We start from the raw sequence: 23598 nt of genomic DNA on the forward strand, positions 1-23598 counted from the left end.
CCAGACTAGCAAATAGCAATCACAGATGAGAGCACAATTTCTTAGTCAGTCAGTCAAAAACAAAATGGATCTGCTTGGGGTAAGCTGTACAAATTAGCCCAATATAATATGAGCTTCCTTTAGGGTTTCAGTGTTCCATAGAAATATTATTTGGTGGTGATCCACACCAAGGAGTAGTGATTGACTTACAACCATATACTGCAAACTTCTAAAAACAAGCACGCTTCCCAAGAACATATGTTTCCCCAATTTTATGTATTTATGACTCTTAAAAGATGGTCAAGTTATTCCTATTTTTGGCATCTCCGCCTTACCGTCTGAGTGCTCTATAGCGTTAACTTATGTTTAACCCTTTCAGTGCTGAATTTCTCCAAAAACTGGGTTTTTTTTACCGTTAAACTGAATTTTTGATGCTACGATCCTGGATTTCCGTTAACTTTACTTAAAAAGCACTTTTCCACAATGCAGCAAGATTTTGAGGAAGATTCCATTAAAAAATGTACAAAAATGTACTTTGGTGCATGCGCATAAGCCAAAATTTGGACTTTTTTCTTGCTCCTTTTCCTTTCGTTTCTCTTGGCTTTGTTATTTCCACTTCTTTCTACTGTATTCGTCCTTCCTTTAGACCAAAAAAGTTTTGATAAAAACATTGGTAAACCCTGTCAAGAGGACCTCGATCTTTTACAGGTGTTTTGGCCTTTTTAAGCACCGATTTTGCACTAAAAAGTGATTGACTTTTTCTCGATTAGCTCTGTTAGGATGCGACCGATACGCAAAGTGAATAGTTCTTTGAAAAGGTCAAACCTAGCTCTATCAGATGCTTATCACCAAAATCTGCTGACTTTTAAATTAATGACGTCACAAGTGGTTCATTGACTGCTCCTCCAAATGTCGACAAAAGTCGACTTTAGCACTGAAAGAGTTAAAGCGCCTTGGTATTCACATGTTGTCTAAGAGTAAAAAGCAGTGCTTCTGTGTAGGAGTCAAACAATAAACGATATTTGCATAAAAATGATTTTTTACCGAAAGGAAAATAATTTTATTGTTTCACTCCTCCAATATGGCTGCCATGAGCACACTTTATACGCTGCCTCGTCCCCAGGCGCCGATTGGCTGGACGTTGAAGCGGTATGGCGGGAAAACAGGGAGCGCGGGGGTTGATAGGCCCAGAACGCCAAGCGAACCGTGCACGTCAGTCCCAGAACGCCAAGCGAACCGTGCACGACCAAAGACGAGGACGCCTGGGGACGAGGCAGCTTTATACGCCTAGTGCTTCTCAACTCGTAATGCAACATTGTTGCGCGAAAAAAGTGTCAGAAAATGTTGCCCGAAGGACGTATGACTTAGCCTTACTGAAATTCCTGCCAGATATAATTTCGGTTATTTTTACTACACGTACAACTAGTGGTAACCACAGGTCAGAAAGTGCAGGCCTTGACGCACTTAGAAAAGGTACTGGTACGAGAGTGCGTAATTTTAGATGGCAGTGTCGATAAAGAAATGATTAAATGGACAAAAGACAATTATCCCGAGTAACGCGTCACGCAAGGAATGCATGTTTTTATCGTTTTGGGAAGTGTAATCGAGCACGCGGTGTGAATTGAGATGTGATTTTTCTCAGTCGGTAAACTCGCTATGTTTTGCTCTCCTTTAATTAACGTGGCGCGATTAATGATAAATCACGCTTAATTGCCGCTAACCGGCCGCGAACCAGTCAGAGTTGTTTTTGTCGGATTGACAGTAGTGAAGTGTAGTCGAGCACGCGGTGTGAATTGAGATGTGATTTTCCTCGGTCGATAAACTCGCTATATTGTCAGTGTTATAACGAATTTCTCGAGAATAACCGTTGTTGGAATCATTCGCTTTGCCGTGGTTTTTGCGTGATACAATCAGAGCAAATTTTCGCAAAAGCAACACCCGTAAAACAAGTCTGCAAATTGTAATGTTTGCAATCTTCCATGTGACAGAAGCCTAGATCTTATGTGACAATCGTTCTTGGAGAACAGATTTTCTCTTCCGGTGTTACGACAAACTGTCGTGATTGACACATTTTTCGCATTCCGATCGTTCTTAGTGGAAGAACAAAATTTTCAACTTCCGTTTTCTGTTCGCTTTTTATTAACGTGGCGCGCACGCGTAAAACGCAATCCGCTGGTCACTGTCAAGATTAGGGTTGCGGGCCTCTCTTGGGCCCGCAATTAATTACGTCCATTTATAAGCCCTCCACTTCCCTGAAAGTACAATCAAGTAAAGGTCTTTTGTTCGGAATGTTCGGAATATTACGCCGTAGTATACGTTTGGCTGGTCTTTAAGTAGAAAGCAAAAGACTGTATTGACGCTATAGCCCTCGTTTATTTCGTTCAAATCTGATCGACTCAAATCGAAAATGAGCACTCTGCGCATAGTTGCTCTGCGCGTGCTAAAAAAATCGGAACGAAAAAGAGTCCGCGTTCTTGGTGCTGACCAAAAAATGCGGGCTTTGGGGACGACATTGAACTGCGTATAACAGACATGCGTAGATGAACTTAAAGTACATATAATAAAGTAGATGAAGCTAAAGTACTGTTTCTTTCTCCAGTGGCAGCATTCCTGATCCACGATGTTGCAACAGCTCTTCACGTAATGATATTGTCTCGGTATTGTTGTTTCGTTGGATCCATGTATCGCTTTTATCCATTTTCCGCTTCCTGTCGCCCCAGGCCGAACACAGCTTGGTGATGCCCAGATGTCCTGAGGCTGAGTCTCTTTTGAACAGTCTGAAGAACCGACAGCAGAATAAATAGGAAAAGAATCGAATGTAGCCGCGCCGGAAGTGTTTGGTCAGCGTACCATAAGCAATTGGATTCAAACAACTGTGGAAATACAGCAGCGACGGAGAAAAGCTAAACAGCAAATCTACCAGGCTTTGGTTATCTTCCAAAGCAAAGTCATGAAGAAGCCAGGCGAGCTGGGCAGGCAGCATACAAATCGCGAATAAAATCACAATGGTTGCTAATGTTTTAATCACTTGCATGTTCTCTCGCCTTCTCTCTTGATTAGCCATGTGATCCGGGACCTGACGTCTCCCTTGACGCACCAAGTCGAGGCCGATACGTACATATGCGACAGCAATAATGGTCAGCGGAAGCATGAATTGCAGCACGAAGAGGCTGGCGGTGTAAGCTTGTCGGTATGCGAAGGAAGGCCACACTTCTATACAACCTTGTGGCTCTGCCAGTTTTGGTTTTGTCACCAGTAGCAATGGAATCACGATAACAAAGCCAAGTAGCCAAATTCCTAAGATCCACAGAAATACGTAGCGATGGCTCATTTCTGGCTTAAAAGGATTTAAAATAACATGGCACCGAAATACAGCCATTGATGTAAGAGTAAATATGCTCAGGTTCACTGTAACAGTCATTAAAGGCCAAATCAAACGGCAAAACAAATCGTACTGAATATCTGCAAACATCATGTAGACGTTCGTGGGAAGGCAGACAAACAGGTACACAAGGTCACTAATGGCCAGGTTAAGAATAAAAATATCATTTGCTGTTCGGCGGTGTCGCCTCGCTGCTACGACGACTATAACCAGCAAGTTTCCAAGAAGGCCCAGTATAAAGGCCACGGCATAGAAAGCTGGTTTCACTTTGTCTTCTAGTTCTATAGTCTCGGTGGGTTCAGTGATGTTTGACATAGCAAGGTGTCGACAGCAAGGAAAAGAAAAGGACCCTCTTGTAAAACGCTTAACTTGAAACAATTATCCACTGCACCTTTCTGCCAGGTCGCTTGCAGAAGTAGTAACTGTTGAAGTGAATTGTATCAAGAGTTGAGCAATGTCCTCCTTTGGTTTCGAGTGAAACTGATCGTCCTCGTAATCTGTACTGAAGAATCTGTTGATACTCGTGGCTGGTGAGAAGTTTTATATATTTATTTTAGTCCAAGTTATGCCAAATATGTAAATCAAGTTTATCCACACGTCAGCACTCTATCTGCTATCTTAAAGCACACCACAAGGTCATCTGGTTAATTCTGAAAGAAATAATGTTATCATGTCATTGTAAATAGAGTTTATTTACAGGAGATTTGTAATAATAATAAACTATTAAAAGGTACTATAATGGGTTTTAGGGGCCGCCCTTAACTATAACCACTTGAAGATGAAAATCTCAATGATGAATGATCGTATTATCGAGTTGAAGTTTTTTATTTGCCATCGAGAGTTTAAAGTGGATTTTCTCATTTTATACTTTAAAAAGGCCGGGTTTATTTGAATAATGCTCAGTGGACTTGAATCGGAATTCACTGTAATAACAAAAGATAGTTTTCGTAAGTGATAAAAGGGAAACAGCACTGTTATTGTAACATACGATAGTGCTCACATTTCGAAGGAATCTTTGGTTACGACGCTACTAAAACAGCGCACAAATTAAATCTGCAACCTCGGTTATTTATGTAATCTAATCAAAACATTTGGAAATCCAATAGCTCATCTTATCTATGTTTTTTCGGAAATCAACCTTCAGCCCAAATAAAAAGTTTCATTGAGACAAGACTTACAGCTAGATATTTTACAGAGATAAAAATTTTTTACCTACTAAAAGAACTCTCTGCCATTTCAATGTGCAGTTATAAGGAACCCGAAAAGAATCATTTCTCCACTTTATACTATACCATGATTTTTTCAATGTTCTCATGATTTTCATAGGAACTTTCGACGACGCATAGTAAGTTGAACATTCTCAATCTATCAGTAAAGGCCTTTATGAAAAATAAACTCAATAGCAAATGACCAGTGTATCAATAGCAAATGACCACGATCACTTGCTGGCACTCGACCGTCAAGTGTTTTTCCGGCAGAAACCACAACCAACACAATAACTTTGTTTAATCGTTGTGCAATTATCAAAAGTGTCTGGCTGGGAATGATGGCTGCATTAATGTCATTCTTTCATCCGTGTTTTGGCAACGATGAAAGAGTTTTTCGTTCTCCGCAAATAATTCAAGGAGCAAAAGGTTGTTGCCTGTAGTTTTAGATAAGTGAGGGATATTTACAGAGAGTCTGGGAGAGGTAAACTGACGACTGACAAACGGCATGGAGATCATGTTGCATTTTCTGACACCGCCTGTTTTCAGACAGTGAGAAACCGGATGATTTAGCCCCAGAGGCAAGACTATAAGTCTTCTGTCGAAACTCACACATTTTCAAATCACTAAAACGCCTCAAATCCAATCAGTAAAGCTTAGACTACTGTTCCTTTCATTTTTATCCACGGTCAGCCAGGAGGACGAACACGCTAGCGCGCCAGAAAATTCGCGCGAGGATCGATGCGAGTTTTTGCCCTGTCTCCTGTAATAAATATATTAACCATTTTTAAACGTCCGGGGTAGTACAAGGCTGACTTCATTGGCCTTTTAGCTTATCGCTGGATTACAGATGATTCAACTACCCATTAACAGTTCAGAATGTAACGTGAAGTTCAGTCTTCTCCAACTGAGACCAATCGTCTGATCGACAGCTCTTTACGCTGTGTAAATTCTTTAAATCATAATGATCCTGACTGCTTTTACACAAACCTTATCATCTTAAATGCAGAAACGTTCTCTGGCTCTCAGGATTCCATTTCGGCAATCGAACCTTTTAAGCCAAAAAAACCATTTAGTTTACCAGAGAGATGAACTGTTCGACTATGTTAGCATGCCGGCAGCCGATCGCGTTTTCCAACATAAGCAGCACTGAAGTAATGCACAGAAAAGTTGTAAAGGCCCAAAAAGCAGTCGTATTTTAATAAACTTTGAAAAGGAGCATGAAAACTGTAAATGAATTCCTCTCACGCATAAGGGAAACAGGAGTGTCTCAATGGGGCTAACCATTAGCCGTAAAACGGCCAAAAATTTAGCCGTTAGGCGTAAAAATTGGAAAATTTTAACCGTTAGCCGTAAAAAATCGGCCAGAAATGATAAATAAACCAAACTAGTTCACTTCATCATCCCAGAATGGCTCTGAGACCTAAAACATGTTTTCAATCATGGAAATTAATTTTTAACTTTTTAAAACAATGAAAATTAACTTTAAACTTCGGTTAACCGTTATGGAAATAAATTAACCGTTAGACGTAAAAAAGCCGAAATTTTAACCGTTAACCGTAAAAGCCACCACCCCATTGAGACCCTCGCATAAGGATAATAATTATGTAGTGTTAACGTAACAGAAAAATTACATATATTAGGTTTAATTTGTTGAGCTTTCATAAACGACCTGAAAAAACTTTCTTATTCCCTGAAATTGATCTGTAAAAAGAGACACAATTTTTTTTTTAAGTAAAAAAAAAGCAGCTGTTACCTGGCTGTAAAAGTCTAATCTCTTGTCTTTCCTTCTTAGTATTTTGTCTTTTGAACGAAAAATACCATTCCTTTCACTACAGACTTCAAGTAGTCAACACTAAAACAAAATATTATTTTTGTACATGGAAAATTGTACCCTCTTTTTAGGCCCAAGTTTGAAATGTCTTTAAAATAACGAAAGGATAAGCGCTAGCACTGTGCTCATTGTAATTAATCATTGTCTTTATTCTCATGACCTGTCTGCTTGTAAATATATTGGTTTTTGTACTGAGAAGTTATATGTTGATCAGTTGTCATTCACATAACTAGCTATTATGAAGTGATTATCTGAATTTCAGTGTTGTTACGTTTTAACAACAAGTATTTTAAGTTTGTAATAGAGACTCCTAATGACGCCATTTACAAAACTTTTTCTTCTTGCGTGGAAAGCAGCTGGTAGTCTGCTTGCCTCTTTATACTCAGTGGTTTTACTGATTCTACCATTTTCTATTTGACGATTAAACTAAAAAAACAATTGCTATCAAAAAAGCCAAGATAAAAGTAGACATAAAAAACAACAATCATCTACAGTCCATTGCAGTTACTGAATTATATCACAGAATGTAGTGCGGATCTGGATTTGAGCGAAAACAGTGACAGATCGACGGATTGGGCCAAAAATAGCACGGATCGGCGGATTTGCGAACCCCTATTACCTTTCCCTCCCCTTCGCCTTTTCTGAATCTTGCTTTTAACACACCGACGGTGGGTTTTGTTGCATTAAAGAAACGTTTTGTTATGCATTAAAATTATAGTTGATGTTTACTTAGAGCCGGTACGGGACAGAAACTTGACGTCAAAAACACGGCGTTATAGGGAGCTTAAGCAATGACGAAGGCAAAGCCGAGGACAACTCCTATCGACAAATGAATTTACTTTTTACTTGAGAATCTCACGATTATCCCGATGTATTCAATGAATCAATTGGTTAAGGAGCTACGTAACTTCCAGTTGAATAAGTATAAAGAGAGCGTTCAACACCAAATAGAATTACGAAAATTTTAGTTATCGACGTCATCGGCGTTTACGTTCTCCAAAATACGCAGAATTTGGTCATTTCACGTTGTTGTTTTGCAGAGAACGACCAAGAAATGTACCAAGATTTTAAAGGCACGTGCAGAGTTATTATTAGCTTATTAAACCTTTTGTTTGGTGACGTCCTCGTCCACGTTGTCGTCGTAGTTTGCTTAAGCTCCCTAATATATATTTCCTGGAAAGGCTGAAGCAAAAATCATGATTACCTTACATCAAAGTACATCCCGCATATTCCCCTTCTGAACTACACGGCAAACCAAGCCGGCATGACGAGTTTCGAACTTGCTTGTGCGCTTTTTAGAATTTTCTTGAGTATTTACATAATTTTGCTTTCTGTTAGCTTTCAATCCTGAGATTAATTCAGTGTTTGACTGGTTTATTTGATAAACTTGCTGTACTTATTTTATCAGGTGCAGAAACATTGCTAGCATTTTCATTAAACAAGTCATTACAGATCCTGTCGAGCTAAATGCATAAAAAAGTGCTATTAACCATCATTAGCGGATATTAATGACTTGTCATTCACATTGTTGTCTGCCATGACAATTTCACCGGAAAGCAAACTATAGTAAATCCACTACTTAGTTGCCTTGTCGTTTAAGCCCTTTCTAATAAACCCACCTCCCTCGTAGAAAGACTGAGAAATTAATAAATTATTTAATTAAAGTCTCATTCTAAGAAAACAGGTGATGTCAATTGAGCAACTCAGCTCCATGTTAAAAACAGTAGTTGATAAAGTCCCGTTTTAATCAAAATATCTTTTCTTCCCGGGTTCAGATGCTCCAGTCACTTCATACCATGAATAAATTTTGTTAAGAAATAAACAGTAATTTAACATCAATGATCACCAATGATTTTAGGAGCGGCCCTCTCTAACTAACATCCTCCTCAATGAGGTATTAAGTATTTTCTGAAATCTGGAATTAGAACTGAGCTCTCAAGTGATAGCTACAAAAATTTCTGAAGTCAAATAACAAGCCTTATAACCTCCACAGAGTAATATCGTGGATACATATTTTCTGCTGGCTCAGTGCCACGGTCTTTAAAGCGGTCTTGGCTGTTATCCACATGCAACTGATAAGAAAATTAATGTGTCGAAAACTACTTTAATAATTCCATCGGCCTTAATCTGGAGTACGCCTTGAAGGGAGAGAAAATTTTGAAGATTCTGAAATATGCAACATCCAGTCTGGTCAGCTACAAGGTTATGTTCCATCACGTTCTATTAATTCTGTAGTCATTTTGTTAAAAAACGTGCGGTGGGAAACAGATACATATCATTAGGGCCTACTTTTGTCATAAAGACACACACGGGTTTTTCACGCTTAATGTTAAGTGCACAATTAGAGAAGTTTCTTAAATATTCTTAATCTACTGGGACAATTGATGGCTTTTAGAAGCAATCACCAGGGTAAAACGTATGGTTACCAGATGAAAACTAAAAGAAATGCCGACCTCTTAAACTCTTAGGAAATTACTATAATTATTATTTTTAGCGACGCGGTTTCATTTCACTAATGAAAACAACAGCATTTTCGCTGGTAACATTTGGTGGTCATCGAAACTAGGAAAACGCATAGTCTTCGAAAGTTTTTCCGCTCATAAATTCATATGTTCTCGTCTAAGCACTGTCTCCTATTATTCTGAAAATTATCCCTAAAGCCTGCAATTATTTCCAATAAAAAATGTACTTACAATATTCCGAAGTGTAGATGCATGTATTAATACAATATCAAATTTTTGGACTCTTTTTTTCTGAAGTATCGTGTTAGCCTCCACACAGCATTCTAAAGAGCTTGTGTAAGTATGGAAATACGCGCGTCGTTGCCGCTGAGAGAGTTTTCCGGAATCAAGGCCGTTTTTAAGCGTGCACAGAGCAGCAGGGAAGATATTCACTCCTTCCGCCGCCACGCAAGTGTGATTGACGTTAATTAAGAATGATAGTTTTTTCCCCCCGCTCCAACAACACTATTTTCTTCTAGAGAGCAGAACTACTATCCTAAACTTAAGGAAAATTCTAGAATAATGTGTTTTCCTGACCCAAACCGGTAATGTACCAGCAGGGAATCTATCGAAGATTTAGTGTCGCGAAAAGTGCTTCAAACATATAAACAGAAGAGTTGCTTGCTAATTTTTACATTAAATTGCGCTAAAATCGCCAATAATACCACGTTTCTTCACACATTTTGAGACGAGAAGTATCGTATGTGAAACTGAGCAAATGAACTTTGAACCCTGCACTTTTTCCCATACTGCGCCGCACTAACCGGCACAACCATAAATGTTTCAGTTCAGTTTAAAAAAATATGTTTGAAATCGCTCCAGTTTTTTTAAAGATGTGTCAAGAGAGGATTATTATTTCACGAATGTTGAAAATATTTGCCTTTGTTAGTTTTAGTCAACCAAAGCAATTATTTGTTATGTCTACAATTACAATAAATCTGTTCAAAAGAGTAGTATTTTCCTTTCTACATTGTAGTCAGTCAGTGTTTTTTTAAAATATAGTATCTCAATAAATGCAACACGAAATGGAAAAAAGCAAAATAATTTTTCCTTAATTTTATCCTTTAAGAGGTCGTCACATTCGTGGATTTTAAATAGTTTTCTTTTTTCGTTTTAGTAGCATTGTAACGGCGATCATCAGTTTTCGTGTAAACACTGTTTTGTTTTCAATGCGGTTTTGAGGTAGTGATGAGTCTGATGATACCATGTCGATTTGAAATTTTTGGCGTCGTCCATTCTGATTTGATAAGCGCAACTCAGTCATGAATCTGAATTAAATTACAACGCCATTTGTGAAATATTTATAATGAAATAGAATTAGTCCAGTTTACGGCTTTAAGCCAATCTTCTTGTTATATTTTTAAGTATAAAGCTAGTATAAATAAGCAGCGAGACACGCGACGCTATGCAGCAAACGTCTGCTAAATATGAATACTCCTTTTGTAGAGATATCACGCTTCCTGATAAGAACACTGTTGGTGGTCTTTTGCCTAAAACAAAATATTATTTTAAACGGATCGAAATTAATTGTCTCATTTCCTCCAGGACCAGAGTGAAAATATCAAAAAAACTCTTGAATTTAGTGGAGCAACCCAGGAAATCGCTGTCACGGAGACGCCAGTTATCGGCGGGGCAACTCACTCCCCCACACCACTTCATTTAAATTAAGAAACCTTTGATGCTTATTGTAAAAAAAGTCTTAAAACAGTCTCAATCAAAACAAATCCACCCTGATAATATCAGTGTAAATAAAACAAACTTGCATCACATCACTCAAGCTTTGCATTTGTCTCTTTATATTTCCTTCTTTCCTTCCAATAACGACCTATCAATATTTGATTTATGCAGGCACACTTCATAAACTCGCCTCAATCCTAATTTGATTTCATGTTTGACAAGCTCTTGGCTTTCTTTCTGGTAGAAAAGGGCAGGAGAGAAACTTGAGTACAATGTTTCTTGTCGATTCAAATGTATATACTTACACAAAGAAGCATTTCAAGCGTGTCATGAATCGCCATCGGTTACTAGCGCATCAGCTGCTTGAACATCAACAAATATTTGTATTTCGATCAGTCGCAAAAAAGATATTTTTATACTTTCTTCTTAAAAACAGAACTTTTATAATAATCGGGATAACATTGTTAGCTATATCAGAATCAAGCTTGCATTGCAGAAGAGAATATACCACTGAACTGGGACTTTACAAGTCAACGACAACGCTGAAAATCAAATTTGAATCGATTGAAAAATAAAGCACGAGTGAGACATGACAATCGATCGCACAATGAGCTAAGTTTGCAAATTTTCGAATACGCACGTTTTGTTGTGAATGATTTCGTTCAAACTCTCCACAATTCTAACCAACCAAACTGCCTTGTCAGTTTCACCTCATTATAAAAACTGTCCTTTTTCAAACATTTTTCAGTTTTCATACACACAGTCTTACTTCAGTGAAGTGAACTAATCGAAACTAAATCCCGCGTGCGTCACTCTTTCAAAAGTCAACCGGTCATCAAAACCCACCTCAAATGTATTAGGCAGGCCATTATTTTTAACTATCTCGAATGAACAAAAAAGATAAAATAAATAATAATAATAATAATAACAACAACAGCTAAGTTCTTCTAAAAACCTGTTTTGTCAGTAGATTGTCCTTCTGCCTTGCCATTGTTGTAGATTCTAGCCTTTTCGAGTAAATGAAAACAAAACTCATATCAGTTTCAGTTTAGTCTCGTTTGAATTTCCCAACACTCCAGTGAATGACACTGCGGATGTGTAATTATTATCACAATTTCCATTTTCCGGCATGTCTTGGCTTACGTGAGCAGGTGACTAATTACTCAGCTTGAAAAAAGATTTAATGTTCAATAATAAATGACAAAACACACCAAAAAAAGGGATGTCCTGAGAACGCCAATGGGCTTTTCACAAACCTGTCGGCATTAATCATCACTACAAAACATCTCCAAGTCATTACTGTTTTGCGATGTTCGCTTTTTGAAAATTATCTACACCTTTTCCACGCAAAATTATGTCAATAACGAAATTGTGGAAATTTCGCATGTTGTCTTAAAAAACTCCGTAATTGATAGCTGTCGATGGCAGCGCTCTATCGTGTTTATATGAAACTGATGTAAATTGAAAAAAAATTTCTACCATCCGACAATGTTCAATTGCTATCACCTCATGGCTCGGATAATTTGCGGCGCTTTCAAGTAGTAAACGAAATCTATTTTTAACAGGATCAAATATTACTGGCAGTATGCAAATCTCTTACTGAGACAAAGTCCTTAAACGAGATTATTGTCATGTAAGTTTTCCTGGGCGGCGTTCTACTCTCGTCCTTTGTTGACTTTCTATTTTAAGGGCGAATTGACTGTGGCTATAAAGCAAACTTAAATGGTTTCAAGTGGAATCGTCATAAATAATGAAGTAGTCAAAGGCGTTCAGCTGTTGTTCTTAAGTGGCTCTAAGCGATTCAAAAGCCGGTTCGTTAAATTTGGGTATTGTCACCAAGTGACACCGACATGAAGGTAACAACAAGGAAATTGTGCTTGAAATTCCACGATCTATCAAATATCATTGTACATTTTGTGGTTTTCAACCAAAAGAAACCATAGATGTACCAAAGACTATGTTGTTGACAGTGTTGCGGTTAGTATTTATTTCTATGGGATAAGTGCCAGGATGATACCGTTTTTGTGGTATATACAAGTAAAGGATATATGAATAAAGATGAGCTAGTTTTGAGATATGTGTTTGCGAAAAAATTACTCCTTGTTTAGCCATCGAAATGGTTTGACATGGCGAGCACTTATCGTCGAACAAATCAGTTTCATTTTCTATTTAGCACGAAATACTCCTTGTTTTACTTGGCGCCATTAAATTCACTGATTCGTTTTGCTGATGCGCTGAAAACATCGAATTTAGGATCATTTGGCAAGTTTCTTTATTTTTGTAGTCCTAATCGAACACAATATGCCATTTTAAAAACTTACCCGACTCTCGAAGGCGCTGTTGTTCAATGCGAAGAAATGAGATTTCCATCCACGATGGGGACTGATGCTGAGAGGTGTTTTGACTGCACCACCGTACAAGTGTTTTCACAGTAATTAAAATGGATTCTCTCTGTCTGTAATGTGCCTTTAAGTGTCAAGAGCATGAATATTTAACAAAACTCTGTTTCTCATTTTCAATTATTCAGTTGAAGTACAGATTATTTATTCCGAGGACTATATTTCATCAAAATCAGATCTATTTCATTCTAGCCGGGGAGCTCTTAATGGCTTCGTTGACATTGTAGTTGGCAGGAGTGTATCACGGCCTGACGTAAACAACTCTAATGAATGAAGTAAAAAACGAATGGTGTGTCTTGTTACTTACAAACAACTTTCGATCGAAAAATATTTGGGTTTTTTCATTAAAATGCTTTATCTTAGAAAGTTAAGCTTGTAGGTTTTTCATGTATTCGTTCTTTTTGATTCATACCATCCGCCGCTAATCCTAAAGGGTTTTTTAATTCGCAAAGGCCTTAAAACTATTAGCCATCGTGTTATAAGGTTACTGGGAAGTAGACTGAATGATCGCTAATTAAAGTTGAGGTAATTTTTCCGGTTATGTTGCTTAATGGGATAAATACTGGAATCCATTTAAAGAAAAACAAATAGTTGGTTCGCGCTGAACCTAAATTGATGTATGGAAGGTTTACATCGCGAATGTTTGTGGGCTCTCGAGATAACGAACATCAAATCTGGGCTGTAAAACGACTAACCTTCAAGCTGACAGTAAGTCGTCTCCCAGACTGTTTCCCTGGCAGGGTTTCCAGAAAAAGACGACTGAAATATAAACAGCTGCGTTCATGAAGGAAAGTGATCCGTAAACACTGATTGAAAATCACTTTGGAATCTTTTGTCTTAACAGGTTCTTAAGCTATCAATCTCTTGTCTGTTTACTTTTGCTATTTACCATATTGCCTTCAATTTTTGCATGAAAAAGATCCGAAAGACAGTAATTACAACAAAACAAACATTCATGTAATGAGATAGATAAAAGTTTTCTTTTATTACACGGGAGAATAAAGAAAAAGACAGTTTCAGTGTAAATGCCGCAAGGAAGCCGGATTTTAAATTAAACATTTTGTCAAAAAAAATGAATTAAAATACGTTTTTTACATAACCATGACAGAATATCTAGACAATTGCTACTGAAACATTTATGGTAAATTGATTAGAATGGTTAGCTCGGATTACTTTCGCTGGAGCGGAAGGTTTTTCGTCGAACATGATATCAGGGGTATTAGCGCTTTCTGGCTAACTGAAATTAAGATATGGTTTATCGATGAGACAGTTTTCCTCGGGCACGGCGTACGGTGCTAAAGGAATGTATAATTTTATTTTTGGTGCCGGTAAACAGGCTAAAAACGAAAAAAAAAAAACATTCGGAATTTTAAAAGTCAAACGCCGAGAATGATTATTCAACATCAGCTCATTACATTGCTGTATCATGTTAAGAAGAAAGTATCTCAAGGACTGCGGTGTTGTTCAGCTGAGGATAAGTTTTTGTATGGAATAAATTTTCCAGACGCCAAAAAGTGGCAAATTACAAAATTGAGAACCTGCCCCTTTATTTTCTGAAAAAATCCAAACAACCCAACAATCAGGGAGAAAAACACCATGAGTTTCAACATCTTTAAGAACCGTGAACATTTATAAATTTAAATAGACTTGAACTGTTTTCAAAGCAAGAGGCAATCATGGCTTCAACAATGGCGGAACTACGAGATTTTGTCCGTGACTTCGATTGAATTGATCATTCATTATTCAATGGCGTTCAATCGTGGAAACTTTACAGAAATGAGCAACACTGTATGTAGTGTGTTTAGCAATAAGATTTGCCAGTTTGAGCTTTGATTTAAAACGCCGTTTCTCATCATATGGAATATTTCGGGTTGCTTTTAAACAAAACTTGGTGACTGCGTGTCTGTCTTTGCAATAGAAAGGCGTAAAGCAAGCGCAAAGCGGCGAAACGTCTTCACTCCTGCAATTGAATTCCAGGATGAATTCTAGGCTTAGGACCACGCGAGGAACCAAAGCAACGGAGAGGAAAATGCGATAAAAAAGGAAAGAATATTAGCATGGTCTTAGGCTTGTATTTACATTTTCGTTTTCATTGTGTTTTAACACTGTTAAACCATCATAAACAGGAGGTATAGTTCAGTGTCGTCCGCCATCTTGGAAAATCACTTCAAGTCTGAATCGAACCTGTTCGAGTTTGGCCAGCGGGATGCTCCAAGGAATTCATTATGTACTGTAATTGAATCGTTAATTTGACATAAGCATAAGCTATCGGCAAGAATGACGTTAAATTTTACCGCATATTTGATCCAATTTTTTTTTTCAAAAAGTGTCAGTATGAAACTGAATAAAATATTGTTGTGTGGATATGACATGAGGCCGATAATGCCCTGGATGACATTACTGAAAAAACATGCAAAAAGCAGTTAAACGGGCAGTTTTTTCAATTCTCCAACTGTAAAACTGTAAATACAGCGTGGAAATGAAATATCATGTATCCGAAATCAAAACAGTCAACTCTCGCCTTGCGGCCCCCGCTTTGGCGTCGTTTGGCATTTCCCGGGTTTTGTTTTTTTTTTTTTTTTTTCCCCCTATCTGGCTTTTGAAGAATGAATGCTGAAGGACTGGTAAATAAATTCCGTGGCGTTATCAGCATTTCAAATTCAGTACCTTCAAACCGTCATCAAACAGCAGGTTTAAAAGTACAATTACAAATGCAATGTTGCGCTACGCTGCACTGATATTAGAAGCTAGCTGGAAAGTAGAGAATTAACTCTGAGGTTATTCAAAGTGCTGTAAAGTAACCCAGATTGAGAGGTTTTTCTTGAGCCCTTGTTGCCGTCTAGATCTGCCGTTGAGTTGCGTTCAGCTGTGCGTTTCTGTGCTAGACGCTCTACTCTCTCTATGCCTTTTACCACTATTTTGCCAAATGCTGGGTGGGAGGGGGAGGAGGGGGAAGAGGGTTTGCGGCGGACTAGCGCCCATTCAGGACTAGGGAAAGAAAACTCGGCTTATAATCGCCCCATGCTAAACGGGCGTTAAGCCGTGCAGGCGCGGTAAGTCACCTCGGCTACTAAGACTACCAGCTTGAAGACAGTATACACTCGCATTAAAACCCCTAGTAGCTTGGTACACAACCATCCGCTTCAACAACTTGAAATGGCCACACAAAGCTGGGTTCAATCAGCAGGGCAGATGTTCCGTTGTCTCTGACACGCTTTCGTTGCCGATCTGACCGAAATGACCGTAAGGAAATGGATTCAAGCGAATCGCCGAACACCTTAAATTCATTTTTAGCGAGCTTACCTTAGGCTTTCCTGTCGTGGTTGCTTAGTTTCCCTATTTTTGCCTTCCTACAAAAACAAGCGTTTATTTTACTCAAAGACCTGACTTAGGCGTTCCAACATTCCACAATTCTCGATTTCAAACATCACTGATGTTGCATCTGTATTATCACATTTTGTAATCCCTATCACAGTTTTGAACAGGTCTTACCGCGTTTTTCAATAATATCTTAAATCGTTGTCAACAATTTGTCACATTTTTTAATAATACAACTATCGCCAAACGATTTAATAACACCTTGTCGAATTTTGTAATAAACTGAGCTGTCGCACATTGTCGCATCTGTTAATGACTTATTTTTATTTTCGTAGATGTTATACTTGCAAATGAAGGATTTTCCGCCTTTTCTGTTAAATATTAGAAACATTATAAGAGTTTTAATAACAACATCAACTTGAAAGAAGTAAGGCATTTCGCGGAGCTGGGGAGTCTATCTACTGACACGAATGGCACTATGACAGTGACAGGATTGCACGTCGCAGCTTTTAGGGGTAAAACATTATATTTTAATATCGTTTAGGATGTCTTTTTTCAAATTTTCACAGTTCATTGCTAAGGTAAGTTTGCAAAGTAAGTCACAAATAAATAGAAACTAGCCAAGAAATAATGTTTGTCCTCGAGAAGGCGCGAGCCACAGGCGAGTATTTTCTACATATCTCAATTCAAGTGTTCTCAAAGCACCAGAGTGTTTTACGACAATTTAATTATAACATGGTTTTGGCTTGTTTGTGTGGTTATTATTTAAATTCAGTACACACAAAACAATAAAGAATCAAAACTGTTTTATAATGACCGACAACGGCCTCTTGTAATACTTTACTGTTTATCCTGTTTATCGTTCAGACCACGATCGCGCATGCGTTAACGCTACCCTTGAATGAGAAAACCATTTCCTAACTTTTGACTCAAAATACCTAAAATTGTAGGCTTTTGTCTGCCTTCTCAATGGTATCTACTAAAGCAATATGTTTGCTTGGCATCACTTTCTATGAGCGATAGCACTTTTCGCAGTATCGAGACCTTGTCTTGTATACTGTTCGATTGCACTGCAGTATACGCAGAATGATAAAGCAAAGGCTCTCTCTTTCAAATGAACCTAGTATTTAAAATTTCAGCAGACTGAGTTTTTAATTAAGGAGTAATATAGTCATTCACAGTTACATTGTGACTGTCCTGTGATCTCGGCTCACTTGGCTATCATACAGTCTATATAAAAATAAATATAACAGTTCTGCAATTGTTCAATATGTTACATGTGACAGTAGTGTTATTACAACTGCGATATCATGATTTATACATTAGCGACAGGTATCACAAACTGCGCCGGACAATTCAGCCACCCTCACATAGTGCTTGTGAAGGCGGTGTGTATGCATAAAGGCTTTGATCTGCACCAAAGGAAGCTCAACAGGAAACGTTGTAGGCTCGAGGGATGCATTTAACATGAAAGGTGCAATCAAACTTGGCGGCACCTTTGACAATATCTCTAATTGTTGTACAAGGGAACTTTAAGGCGGAAATTTCGTTCTGTGTTGTTAGAGTGCAACATGCTTTCCGTAAACATATTTTGTTTTTGGAGCTTAAAGGACTCATACGCCCTTGGAAACTTGGAAGGACAGAATAATTACTGTGAGCAGCGAGAAAATTGGGATAAGAGATGGCGAAAATTGTTGCAGCCCTTTTAACACAAATAAATGCGTACTAAGGATTTCCCCAACTGGCAAAATTAATTTCACACTGATCTAAGGGTGTCTTTTCTACCTTTCTTTCCGTACAATGAGCTAGTGTTGCGTATTTCACGATAAGATGTGTCGATAAAAACGTTATTAGTATCATTTTCGTTTGTTAGGTTTCACAAGCGAGTCTTTAATTTACTCCAGATTACTTTGTAGTGGCTTTACAAATTATGTAAGGATTTTTTTCAAGTCTAATTGCGGGCTCAAACACGCAAATGAATGTTCAAGTTTGTAGAGAAATGTGTAATGCAAAAGTATTCAATAATACTGAAAACTATTCTTGACTTTTGACTCAAAATATCCAAAATTGTAAACTCCAAACAGAAAGAATCCGTGGATTCCCATTTCTAGAGGTGTCAATATACACAAAGTAAAAAAAAGATAAGCCAGTAAATTAATTGTGAAGTTCTCAGAGTCAGTATTGCTACTCTCATCTTGGTTGGAGAAAGCCAAAGTGGGAGTAAAGTGTCTCACCCAAGAACTGAATACCCCAAGAGAGTATTAAAATGTCACAAAAATAGTAAATTGTCCTCTAACTAATGTTCGGGTGTAAGCATGAGAAGCTATTACAAACTGAAATCTTTACCTATTCTTACTCACCAGTTGTACGTCTCAGTTTTTAGCTCGACTGTGAATTCTATGCACGACGAACGGGGTTCATCATAACCGGTCTTGTGAGGTCATTGTCACTGAGAAAATTAATTTTCCGTATCAACTCGCTTTTGCATCCGGCAAAATTTGTGAATGTCCAAACGTCGGCTTTCCTGGTAAAATACAATCATTCATGTAGACTGATTTATGGAAATGCAACTTTAACAACGAATTAATAGATGAAAAGATATCAGTTTGGGTGACAAATTGAAAGATGGTTACCCTTAGCAACAAACCACGTTGTATATCAGTTTTCTTTTTTCAGTGAAGGATTGCTTCAAGATAATTGATCTTCTCCCTCGATTGATATCTTCATTTCTGAGGATAAAGTATAAAGTATCATCTTCTGGTTGGTGATTCTTGAAAAAAACTCACTTCATTGTTTTATGGAAAACGCGTTGTGATGTGTGCGTAGTCACCCCAGGCTAACCATAATGAATGAAGATTTTCGGCTATCTTCAGTTGAATTTATCAGCCGTGGATTGCTTTTCTATATTGCAGAATCGCCATGAATTTTGAAATCCTTAAAAAATTGCGGAAGAAAACGCTTGCTGGTGGCTTTATTACTTCACTCCAAGGGGTATATAATATATCTCACCGATGCTCAAATGAAAAACGTCAAAATTATGAATAACTAGCCCACTGTTCTACTAGCTGTGGAGGGATATGTTTTATAACATTTTGCTGATTTGAATATGGGTTTCTCCGAACGATAATCTGCAGTGTGCCGACAAGAAAGTACTGAACTAACATTTCAGAAGAAAGCTTTTAAAAATTACTTCCCTTCGTAATATTTGTTTCCGTCGATTCTAAACTCGAGGACTACGATATACTGTAGAAACATATTTTTTGGGGGTAATTTTAGTAACATTTCTGTTTATATTTCATTGATTGCTACCATATCTTCTGATCGGTATTTCACCCTCAACACCGTATGCAAAAACAAATCAAAAATATAAACTGCTTTTTACATGTAACTGTTTTCGTTGATGATTACAAATATAAAAGGCCTACTGCCTGAACTTCTTCAGTGGTCTCTTTTCACTAGGTAAGATAAAGTTGTGACATAATGAAACATGTAATACTAGCTACTGAACACAAGGGTCTTTCTCTTAGCCAGTCACAAACTAATTTGGTTCCACGTTTTGAGTTTACATTCCTGATAGCTTTGCTGCAGTATTATTACAAACTACAACAAGCTGAAGTTTGCATTTATTAAATAAAAGGTGTAAAATCGATACAAGTACAAAATCGGTTTGTTTAGTAAAAATTCGCTGACTTTAAAAGTTTTTTGTGACAGCCAAGTGTTTTACTCAAGATTCAGGATTTTTCGCGGTTGTAAAACAATAATCACATCTTCAAGAACCGCTATAAGCGGGATACGGGGATACGCGAAATAAACTAATTTTTTTGGCTTCAGTATATAAGATATTCTCAAGTGACAGTATCATGTCGGGCGAAAATTTGACATAATAAGTTCGAGAACATTTTTGCGCTATTTTTACAATAAAATTTGCATTAAATGTGCATGAAACAGGAGCGGCCGAAAACTAGATGACTTATATCATGTTTTATGCTTCCGACATTAATAAGAAACCACTTTGAAGCCATTAAAATTATCTTAGGGTGAAGCTATATATATTTGACCGGATGACAAAAACGATAAATCATTCAAAAAACATGTCGCGGAAATAGTATTCTCATATATTATTCACTGATGATAAGTTATCTAAGCACAAAAGCTATATATTTGCTATATTCGTTAAAAGCCATGTATCTCTTCTTGTTCTTACCGCTTAAGCTGTATCCCTTAAAGTGAATGTTTTTAACTTATTATCATATCAATTTTAACCATCAACTGAACAAGAAGGGCACTATTTTAAATATAGAACCGGGCTCTTATTTCACATTAAAATTAATGCGGCATCTTAAACATGTTGGTTCTTAGCTTGTGAATTCTATAAATTCTTGGAACTTTAAAACTTTATATTAAATGGAGTTCAGGTTACCTTACACAGACGTTCTAGGTAAAACGTTCTCGGAGGACGTTCTTGCGAGTAAATTTTCCGACTTCACTACTGGTTATTATAAAGCCTTCGGCAAGTAAAGTTGTGTACTTTCAATGCACTTAAGTTAGATTCCTCTCCTTATATATTAGAAGAGTTCCACCAATTAAATTAGTTGTAATTCAGACGAAATCCTTAAGCCCAAACATCGGTTAGTAACGTAATGAATATTCCGCTTTTAAGACATATCCATTATTTGCTTAGGAGAGATATGTGAGCCAATTCCAAACATTGCGTGGTCGGAGATCTAAAAAACTGTTTCGTGGTAGAACTGTGCAAATTAAGCCAGGATATGCATTAGATACGGTAAGAAGCATGTATATATCTCTTCACGCAATATTAAATGCCTTTTTTAAAACGCACGACACGCAGTGACGTCATAATCCCCATTATGCAAAGTGAAAAAAAAAAAAAACATGGCGGCGCGCGGGAATTTGAGACCAAACCATGGGAAACTAGAAGGGAAACTAGGGTAAACACCTGACTCGTCCCTAGTCGTCTCTTATGCGAAAATTGCGAGACGCGAAAGATGATGGATTCCTCCCGTGTTCCCAAGACTCAACAGTCGACTTAGCCTGCGAATACAGCCGCCTCTCATTCGCTCCCGCTACTACGTGTGTTCGCAGGCTACAGTAGACTCAAGACGGACTCAAAAGACGACTGGGGACGAGTCAGGGTAAACACAATTACCGGTGTCCCGGTAGTTTACATCATGACCCTTAAATAAATAAACAAACAAATATGTGGGATTAACAATCCATCAGAGACCTTGGGGGTGGGTGGGGGGGGGGGGTGGGTATGTGCATTTGGAATTGACGGAGCCTTGCAATTAGTTAGAGCATTAACGTAGAATTTACCATTGTAAAATACAGTGTAGTTGGTTACGAGAAGAACTTGGGAGAAAGACGAAAAAAGAATGAACAAGGTTTGAAGAAACAAAGCTTGGGGTAAAACAATAAGATGGCTGCATGATATGCTAAGTGATAATCCCCTGTCTTCTTCGGTAGGTCTGTCGATACGGGAAAGAAGGATACAACATCTTCACTACGTTTCAGTTGGATATCATTGGAAAAGCTAAGCACGCGAACAATAATACCTTAATACCTAAGAAATATTATGACTGAATATAACTCACCACTGGCACACCGCCACAATCTTTTCTTTCACGAGTCTGTATGTCGTCTTAGCAATTATAAATGAATACTTTGGAAAGTTTCAAACGGAAATTCGAAAGTCGAACAAGGCAGGTGAAAAAAGACTTTTCCAAGAACGAACATGTCGCGTGTAGCGACTGGTGATAAAGTCAACGTCTCCAGCTAGGCGCACAGTAAATAACATTGAAACGTGAATGTCTTTAAAGGCCACAATCTACGTTTCTTGAATATTAAAAACGTCTCAAGCTAATTAATAACACATTAAGTTAAAACAAAGGAAATAATTATATTTATGGTGGTTTGGACACCTGTTAATACCTTTCGGCGATTTTATTTCAAAGTTTACTCCAAAGTGTTTTTTTAATAAGCTACATTTCATAAAGTGTTATACCATGAAATCGCACTTATTGATCCCACAAAAACAGAGATAAACAAGTATGATGCCAGAAGGAAAGAAAGAAGGGCGTCAGAAAGGTCATCAAGTATGTTCGCAACTACATACAGGAAATGCGTTTTTCGCAAAGTGCGCGCAATTAAAACAAATAGCCTTTTGAATATTACGTAATTGGCTTATAGATTTTAATCACTTGCATCTTAATTTCATCGCGGCGTGTACTATAAATAGGGCTTGACTCCTCCAACTTTTAACCAATCTAATTTGAATTTCAGGTTTGCTTGTTTGAACTACTGATAAACAATGATAAACTCTTGTATTTCTTTATAAAATTTAGTTCTGCTCTAAAATGTACTCAAAGCTCAAATTTTATATATTTACCTACTTTTGTCTTGTTACTTTTTAGCGAATGATCAAATTAGATCGTGATGTAGAAAATATATTTTCTTAAACGACATAAGCTCTCTTGATGATGCCATGCTCTTAGAGCAAATGTCGAGAACATATATTGTTTAAATTAAAAAAGTTCACTCCAATGATCATACAATATGGTTAAGAAAAAAATACAAAATGAAAAAAGATTTTTCCCCCCAAACCAAATCTTCTTTTCATTTGTATTTCTTGAGAAAGGACCCCATTCAATGGTGAAATAAATGCCATTTTCTATTTAAGTTTTTCTGCTTGCTTACAAAAACGCCTGAAGAAAGAACTCCACAGCTCATTAACTCGTAATTTGAAGCTATTGTCTCATTCTCTAATGATAGACGAATAAAGACCTCTTATGATGTAAAACAATGTTCCTGTGTGCCCCACGTTTAACATATTTCAAAAATTATTTTTTGCTATGCATTTAGGAAAAACATGATAGTAAGCAATGCTGTTAGTGATATACTGTGAAATAGCCCAGGTGAATATTCTTTCTTGTGTTTCTGTACCTCCACGACACTCACGGAATTAGAAAGTGATAAATTAACATTTCCTCTGATATCGGGCTACAACACATCAATTATTAACTATTTGTTTATTTATTCGACTTCCTTTATAATAGCGAATGATATTAAGGAGAGAGGATGGAACCATGAATTATGTATTTTTTATGAATTAATGTCTTATAACTTAAGAATTAATGTCTTATAACTTATAACCAAGAACAGCTATAGCCACATAATTTGTTGGAACTAGCTGTAGAATTATAATCAGTAAAATCTGTGTCCTCCAGATAAATCATTAGAGCAGGAAAAAAAAAGCGAGTCACGATAGTATTAGCTCAACACGACT

General features: G+C 37.4%; 1 protein-coding gene across 7 annotated transcripts in view; it reads right to left on the reverse strand.

Moving 5' to 3' along the window:
• Positions 1-2332: 2332 nt before the first annotated feature.
• The window catches only part of LOC144631944 (neuropeptide Y receptor type 6-like), a 29068-nt gene continuing 7802 nt past the window's right edge, over positions 2333-23598 (reverse strand). The window contains exons 1-4 of one of the 7 annotated variants that reach the window (XM_078490524.1): positions 13673-15447; positions 12900-13044; positions 11534-11585; positions 2333-4011 (exon numbers count right to left, since the gene is read on the reverse strand). In XM_078490524.1, the coding sequence (XP_078346650.1) occupies positions 2555-3676 (1122 nt within the window). In that variant the 5' untranslated portion in view covers positions 3677-4011; positions 11534-11585; positions 12900-13044; positions 13673-15447 and the 3' untranslated portion in view covers positions 2333-2554. Of the gene's footprint in view, positions 4012-9093; positions 9360-11533; positions 11586-12899; positions 15448-18655; positions 18820-18928; positions 19260-21907; positions 22174-23598 lie in introns of those variants that run through there. The other 6 variants (XM_078490526.1, XM_078490523.1, XM_078490529.1 and 3 more) reach the window with 6 other exon arrangements.

The sequence above is a fragment of the Oculina patagonica genome, chromosome 12 (genome assembly GCF_052425735.1).
Source record: "Oculina patagonica isolate OP01 chromosome 12, crgOcupat, whole genome shotgun sequence".
NCBI classification, from domain to species: Eukaryota; Metazoa; Cnidaria; class Anthozoa; order Scleractinia; family Oculinidae; genus Oculina; species Oculina patagonica.